Source organism: Perca flavescens, chromosome 3, assembly GCF_004354835.1.
Source record: "Perca flavescens isolate YP-PL-M2 chromosome 3, PFLA_1.0, whole genome shotgun sequence".
In the NCBI taxonomy this organism is placed as follows: domain Eukaryota; kingdom Metazoa; phylum Chordata; class Actinopteri; order Perciformes; family Percidae; genus Perca; species Perca flavescens.
In genome coordinates, this window is record NC_041333.1 from 16,797,935 (window position 1) to 16,806,219 (window position 8,285).

Sequence of the window (8,285 nt, forward strand, 5' to 3'; positions counted from 1 at the left end):
AGAAAGTAAAACAATTTTATGAGTATTCTTTTTTTTTTTTTTTTTTTTTTTTTTAGAAACCCGTGCCTCAGGTATAAGTTCACTTTCACTGTTATAAAAACATCAAAATTACATACAGAAAGCACATGTTTTTTTTTTTTAATACACGAAATAAAGTAAAATACAAAATGAACAAATTCCCCACAAGGCATTCATAAAGCCACTAAATAATAAAAAATAATGCATGTGTCTTGTGTATAAACATATTTTACACGTGCCCGTACCGTCCTCGTGTTACTGTCATTTGGTCGTGTGTTCACTGTGTTTAAGATGACATAATGCTCCTTTTAAAAGGGGACAAATCACCATTTTACGGGTTATCCTGTGACAAAAGGGTCATCATATATTATATAATCTCACGTTTCTGGTGTGTCGCCTATGGTTTCACCTTTACCAGAGGAGGCCCAAACAAGGTCGAATATAGTCCAAACATTCAAGTGAGAGTGGCCCTTCCTCGGAGAGGGAAGGAAAGATGAAGATAGAGAGAAAGAGAAAGAGGGGTGGAGAGATGGCTGACATCACGTCATCCGTGAAAACTCATGCAAACACTGCTTGGGCATTTTGAATCGTGGACAAGAAACACAAGAGGGAGAATATTGTCCTTTGTTGTTGTTGTTGTTGTTGTTGTTGTTGTTGTTGTTGTTGTTGTTGTTGTTGTTGTTGTCTCTGCTTCGTCAAAGAATTCCCGCTCTGTCCTTTTACAGAGAAAGTGTTTTATAACGAGGCCAGCCTCTGTATGTTCAAAATGAAATCATAACAATTATAATATAATATTAAAACGGAACAACTGCAGAATGGTTCGCCTTGTTTGACAAAGTATCGACCGTGCCAGCTGCATCCTCCTCCACCTTCTCAGGGTGTCCCGCCGCCCTCCTCAGCCATGCGGCTCCAGTGAAGGACCCTGCGTAGCCTTGCTATCCATCCGCCACTTTATTTGGCGTCCAAAAAAAAAATAAAACACACCTGTATAGGCTATTATGTCATAGTCTCTTTTTTTCATTGTCTTTTCTTTGTCTCATAAATAGCCTATATATTTTTTTTTATAGTTATACTCGTCGTCCTTCATTTAAAAAAAGAAAACATAAATATCGTCCTTGGATAATTTTTTCTCACTTTGTTCTTGGATATTTTCACTTTGTAAGCGTTTGTGTTCAGTGTCTCTCAGTCGCGAGGACATGGCAGAAAGCGCGTGCGCGTGCGCGCCCCGTGCCCCCCAGTCTACCTGGCGTCACAGTCCCAGCGCTGCCGTGTGCTTTTTGGCCTTCAGTCTCAGGTCGGCGATGCTCGAGTTCTTGCTGGTGTTCTTGGCGGCCGCGGCGGCGGCCACGACGGACGCGGCGGAGGCAGACTCGGCCGCGAGCGTCGCCAGGGGCAGCCCGAACGGCGGCGCGGGGAACATCATGTATGGCGCGTGCGCCGCCAGGTGAGAGTGCAGGTGGTGCTGCGCGTGGGCCACGGCGCTGTCCAGCTGCAGTTGCGCCTGCACCTGAAAGGAGAAGGGCGGCACGTTGCAATGACTATCCTACGGGACGCACGGGTGGGGAGAGAAGGGGGGAGAACATGCGTTAACTTTGCAGCGGGTTGTCTGAAGGGTCATTTCACTAGTGTCACTGTTGTAGATGTGCTTTAACTGTACTGTAAAGGCTATAATCTCATAGGGAGGCATGGCTGAATGGTTAAAGAGGTCAACATTGCGTTCAATCCCCGAGCTTTTCTGCTAAACTGTCTTTGAGCAATATCACTGGATGCCATCTCAGTTTCTATAGGGACGTTATTTACTACTGCAGCTCTTGTGAGTCAAAGGTGAAATTTCAGTTTTTATTTTGGACATCAATAGCATGAAATCTAATATCAAATCAAACGTTCATTGTCTTTGGAAATCGTGGACCTTTTGCCTTCAAGATAATAAACCCAAACCAGAACAGTGGTGCTCAAAGTGAAGACTGGACCTTACTGAAATGTAATGCAGTGCCCCCCCACCCCCCCCCCTCCCCCACACACACGCACACACACACACAGGTGCATGGTTTAATATATCAAAAACAAACCAGTCCAACCCTGGAATGTATACCTTTATGTGTTGGTAGGAAAACATCCAGAAACTCTTGGCCTTGGCGGGGGTCTATTTTACACTCTGGAGTACTATATGTCTACTAATATGTTTACTTGCTCCAGTAAAATAGGCAAATAAAGCATAACACGATAGAGGGACTTTTCCAATTAGGTTGTACAGGCTACGCTGTGTTGGCACAGGGTTTTTGTCAGTGTGGTAATAAGAGTTTAGTTACCCCCTACATTGGAACTGGAGTCTCTGCATAGCACTTGGGCACAGCCTGTGCCAAGACACCAGTCCTGGGATTGCTCTGGTTTTTAAGACTAGACGCTTCAAAGTAACTTGCCTGTTGGAATGGCATCCGTAAAGCCCCCACGTTGACATATGGCGCTACACGACAAGCTTCAAACTGATTCGCTGCTCCAATCAGGACTCCTGCAAGAAGCACAGATGATAGCCTTATTGTGAGGAGAATATTCAAAAAACCACAAAGAAGTCAACTGCATGGCTGAACAAACGAGCAGTGAGCTGATTGTCGGAGTAAACTTTAATAACGTCCAAGACAAACAGGCACTAAAGAAATCACAGCGCGTTTGCTTAATTAACTGAAAATGAAAACCACGTCCCAAATAGTAACAGTGCGTAAAGATTATGTTGCTGCATGCCGCATGCATTTGAGCGTGTAGTTGCTCTATAACAGGATAGAATGGAATAGAAGAGAATAGAAAAACAGTTCTGTGTGTTGTTGGAGCATGCAGGATAAAAGCGTACCTTTATGTAACTGGTTCTCCTGCTTTCTGCATTTGGCTCTTCTATTCTGGAACCAAACCTGCAGGGACAGAAATTAATTAGAGACCTACTGATTGGCAGCTGCTTGTGGGGCCAGCATGTGTAATTCTTCTCAAAGTGACAACAACCGCAGAAAAAACAATATCCCCAAGGAGCACTGAAATATTAATGACACTGCTTAACCCCAGATTTGAATTATTACATTTAGTCTACAACAAGGGAGAGTGGGGGTTGGAGCAGAGAGAAAGAGCGAGAGCAGAGTGGTAAATCTACGAAAAGAGGGACATTAAAACCCTATTAGGAGAATAGAAACACCCTTGTTGGAAATGTGCAGGACTGGACTATAATAAATAACCTTGTCAGCGTTGGTTTCATCTTTCTATAGATTAGTGTCCCCGAAGAGTTGAATGAACTCTCAGATATCGAATAGCAGCAATGCTATTACGGTTTTGGACATCAGAGCAAGGCGATCTGAGAACATCTCCCTCTTTCTCTTTCCATCTCCCTCTCATTAAATGACCGCTGAAATTAATTACCCTTATCTGCAGAAAATCCATGTCAGAGAAGCGCTTAAATGCCTCGCAGTTTTTGTCTAATCACCGCCATAACACACAATTGCAAAAAAAAAAAAAAAAAACAGCTTCAAAGACGGCTCACTTCTCTTTTTCCTTCTGTTGAAATCGACAAGCGTCAATTTCAGAGAAACGCCTTGGAACACAGATTAAACGATTCATTTCTATGATAATCTGCTTTGAATTTCCCAGACAAAGCTAGGGCTAAATTAGCCCACAATACAACATGTCAATCTGCAATCTCCCTTACATTAGGTTCATATAGGCTCCACACAGTGGACGCATGAATGAAATATTATATCGATTTGGCTGTCAGCTGGCTTCATTTATTGACCACAGTATCGGAAGTCCTTTTGTGCACTCTTCAGCTAATTTATCGCGATGATAAAAGCAAACGCTCTGCTCTTATTGATTGGGGCAGATATATATTTTTTTTAATAAAAAATAAATGTGTGGTCTCTGCATGCAACTGGTAAAACGATATAATGCTCTAGCAGAGAGGAAGAGGGAGAGAGCTGCTCTTGATTTGGGTAGAAAATAATACATAATTTATGTAAATCCCCGAGCTGTGCTCCTTGTTCGGGATACAATACGCCTTATTGGTGAGATTCCAGTTCAGGCCGGGAGAGCCCTGCAAAAAGCTGGCTTTAACTTTTTTTTAGGGGGGTGAAGGGTGAGCTTGGGATGGGGGTCTTTTGGGCCCGTTTTATGATTTATTTTTTTCCACAACGACCGCCATATTGACTATTGAGACAAATGCTCAGCCCTCCCCTATGAGCCGGAGCATACGGGATAAAAGAGTGTGGAATAAGATATTATTATAGGGGGTTTGATCAATCAGATGAGAGGAGTTGTCTATATGTTCATTGTCCCTGTGCTCCCGTTGCACAAGGCATGTCTGAGCTCCCCCCTCTCTCTTATACTGACTGAAGCCTTACTGGGTTTCTGGGCAGATGGTCTGTCCCCATGAAAAACGACAGCATCTCTGACAAACAGGGCCTTGGTAACATACACCCAGAAACCGAAGGCAAATATTTGTAGGCGTATTTGTTACGATGGATTCGGACAATACAGACTCAAACGACTCCTCGTGATACAAGCAAAGGCCTAATTGAGACAATTAACACAACTTCAATCATAAAAACAAACGGAGAGAACCCTGTTCTAATCAGAAAGCGATGAAATAAATAACATTTCGATTGTGAACTCTTGTTTCTTCCTCCTGTTTGTTCCACTTATTTAAACCCACAAACACCCATGGGGGTTCCTCTGAACCTTTCACAAATCCAGGCCTATATACTGTAGTCTGGTAGTGTAGGTCTGTGCACGTGTGTCTTCTACATTCACAGCCTCCATAAAACAAAATGTTATCATGCTCAGATTTTTGTTCATGCGTTATATCAAGCTTATCATAACACAAATCACTGACGATATTATTAAAATCCCTCCTGGAAAAATATGTGCATTTCTTATTCTTTTTTTCTTCTGTTATTCTTATTACTATTATTATTGTTGTTGTTGTTGTTATTATCATCATTTTTATCAGCATTCATCTTATTATTAATATTTATAGTTTGTTTTAATTATTAGGCTATTTCAGTTTAAGGATGTGGGTCACTTTCTCCTCCATTGTTGACACGTATTCATATACTCACGCTGCCATGGTTATGATAATGTTGTTAATGACAACAATATACATAGCCTATACATATATGACAATATTTCAGTTTTTTGATAATTGAATTGGATTTTAGGCTAGACTGAACTCTACGTGCTACTTTGTCCCACCAAATAAGGAATCAATATTCATATAGCCTAATTATTATAATACTAGTATTCTTCCTACCTGTACTCGGGCCTCTGACAGGCCCAGCCGCTGGCTGAGCTCCTCCCGCATGAAGGCGTCCGGGTAGTGGGTCTCGTCAAAGAGCCGCTCCAGCTCGTTGAGCTGCTCTAATGTGAAGTTAGTCCGACTTCTCCTCTGTTTGATTTTAGTCTGTGCCTCGTCCTCTAAAGGCTTCGAATCTTCTTTCCTTTCTTTCACATCTGTGTTGCCTGTGTTGTGCGCAGACGAGAAGAGAGGGAGACATCAACACCGTGGAGCTGCACTGTGACCTCCGATCCGTGCTCCTTCATGGTCACATATTTATGAAATTGTTTAATATGTTTTTACTCTTTAAAAATACGCTTCATTCTCACGTAAATCATATAGGGCTTTAATAACGGATTAATAAGATGCATATTCTTCCATGCAGTCTAAATGAGCCAAACTAACGGCTGTGCAAACTCAACCCCAGATTAAAGGGTAGAACTGAAATAACGTGCACTGCTGAAATGATTATCGACCTACATACATTGAAATAAAACCTAGGCTACATGATAGGAAAGAAAGACATGCCCTACCAGCCCTCAAATATCACAGAGCTATCAGACCTCGGATGTTTTGTAGAGCTACATAAAGCTCTTTAATTATTAACTGCTTATAAATATGTAACGCTTTGCCCACTGTTGGATGTCTGATACGTGCTTGTCGCAGTTCCGCTTCTAACCACGCTGCCCATGACGAACAGATGTCATTTTTTTGTTACAAGCCACCCAGTTTCTAAGATGTCTTGTGTCACATTTTGTCCAGGTTTCATAATGCACAGTAAACATCTGCTTCACTTTCTTAAAATGTAAAAAAAATAATATGCTGATGATTAGAACACAATTGGAATTTGGTCGGTTTGGAAGCATTAAACACAAACGCAATTCTTTATATTTAATTCAATAATTTGCCGTTTAAAGTATGATTGTATGCTGTCTTTAATTACTGATGCTTTTTTAATTTGCCTTTATTTTCGTTTTGCAATTGTATAGCCTATACAATAAACATTGAATTGTTGAGGACAACCACGAAAACATTATTCTTCCACCTAATGTCTATGATATTTATTTTATTTACATGAGATCATCAGATTTTTATTCAAGCCATCTACTATTTTAATGTGCTTTCACACATGAAAACAGACATCTATGTGCACCGAGTGACAGGAAATGACAGGACTCGATTGCCACCTTTCATGTGCAGTGATGTCTGTATGTATGCGCCCTCTTTTAGTTGAAACATTGTTATAATAGCTATATCAAAGATATATCAAGATCTCTGAGATTACTGACAATCAATGACGCGTATGTAATAAACTAATATGACGTTGTTGTTATAATAAATCCGAAGTAGAAACTGCAGCATTTATAGAAAAAAACTTAAGGTAAATCAAGGACCAGAATGCACCGCTATACTTTCATAAAATTGTGATGTAAAAAAATGTAAGACAATGGGCTTAAATCCTGTCTTATGTTATAATAGCATGGTTAATAGTTTGCCATAGGAGGCCTTGGTGTTTATCATAGTTCTGGGGTAGGCCTTTTCTAATGAATTGAAACTTTTTGAAACTGTAGCCTACCACAGTAAGACATCACCATGCTGCAAACATCTTATTAAGATAGAAGATATTACGATGCCTGGTAAAAAGCCTATAAGGTGGGCGGTTTGGACGTTGCAGGCAAACAAACTAAGAAAAATAAAAGGTAGGCTACTTTCAGAAAGCAGCAGTGAATGCTTCTCCTTCCCACAGATCTCGATTGTGCTGTAACTTACATCGACTATTGGGATACTGAAATCTGCTTGGATCGTATCACAAGCTAAAATGCCGATGTTTTAACTGTATTTCGCAAATAAAAACGTTGTTATGATCGGCGCATGATGTTCGATTAGCCTTTCTAGAATAGAATACTCCTCTATGAGTCCTCATCCTGTAGATACAGACTGTGTAGTAGGCTACACCATGCAAATCCTACCGTCTATGAGTTTGGGGCTCCCGGCGTCCCTGATTCTATCCGGGCCGAGCATGTCCGTTTCCCTGCCCGGCGAGAGCGCACCGTTCCGGGTGATGGCTGCAGCCTCCTCTCGGCTCCCCGGCTCCGCGGTTAAAGACTCCCTGCTCCCTGCTCGCGTCGACCCGGTCTCCAACACCTCCCTGTAGGTTATCACTTCCTTCTTCTCCTTCACTTTCTGATCGAAAGACTTAGACACGAAAGCGGTGAGCTCTTCCATCACTGTCTTCTCTCCTTTAAAAAAAAAAAAAAAATCACCACACTCACTCACTCGCTCACTCACTCACTCACTCACTCACACACACACACTCTCTCCCTTTGCTCCACGACAGCTTAAGACATCAATGGTGTGGCTCGTTTTAAAGTCGACCCCTTGAAAATGATAGCCTACGAGATGATGCTGCCAACTCTAGAAGAAGGTAAAAAATATATAAAGAATATATCTTCTCAGCCAATTCCTCCCTCCTTTGGTAGCGGAGTTGGGAACCTGCTGGTGATCCTCTATTGAAGTCACAGTATTTATACTTTGCGGCGCCTTGCCCCCTTGATCCGTGCAAATTACCTCCCCTCAGGATGCCAGGATGAGCCCCCCTTCCCCTTCACTGATATGGGAGAGAGAGAGAGAGAAAGAGAGAGAGAGAGAGAGAGAGAGAGAAGAGGAGTTTAAAAAAAAAACATTAAGCAGCACCGTCGCTATTGGCCATTAATCCGAGATTGACAAGAAGGACTAATTAATTTAATTAAGCGCTCATTCGCTGCTATTGTCCTGAGTTAGTTTTTAAACACCCGGGAGATGGTCATGGATCTTTTTCTCTCTCTCTCTCTCTCTCTCTCTCTCTCTCTCTCTCTCTCTCTCTCTCTCTCTCTCTCTCTCTCTCTCTCTGCAGGGGTGTGGCTTAAAAAAATCGGAAAATGACAAGAGAGAAAGAGAGAGAGAGGGAAGCACATGGATGAGG

At 41.9% G+C, this 8,285-nt stretch overlaps 1 protein-coding gene across 1 annotated transcript; it reads right to left on the reverse strand.

The window, feature by feature from the left end:
• Window positions 1-1,267: 1,267 nt before the first annotated feature.
• On the reverse strand, window positions 1,268-7,609 carry shox2 (shox homeobox 2). Its single transcript, XM_028574509.1, has 5 exons — window positions 7,294-7,609; window positions 5,300-5,508; window positions 2,864-2,921; window positions 2,439-2,527; window positions 1,268-1,561 (listed from the first exon to the last, which is right to left on the reverse strand). Exons 1-5 carry the CDS (start codon window positions 7,547-7,549, stop codon window positions 1,268-1,270), a joined length of 906 nt encoding a protein of 301 aa, XP_028430310.1. The 5' UTR covers window positions 7,550-7,609.
• Between the last annotated feature and the right edge of the window lie 676 nt (window positions 7,610-8,285).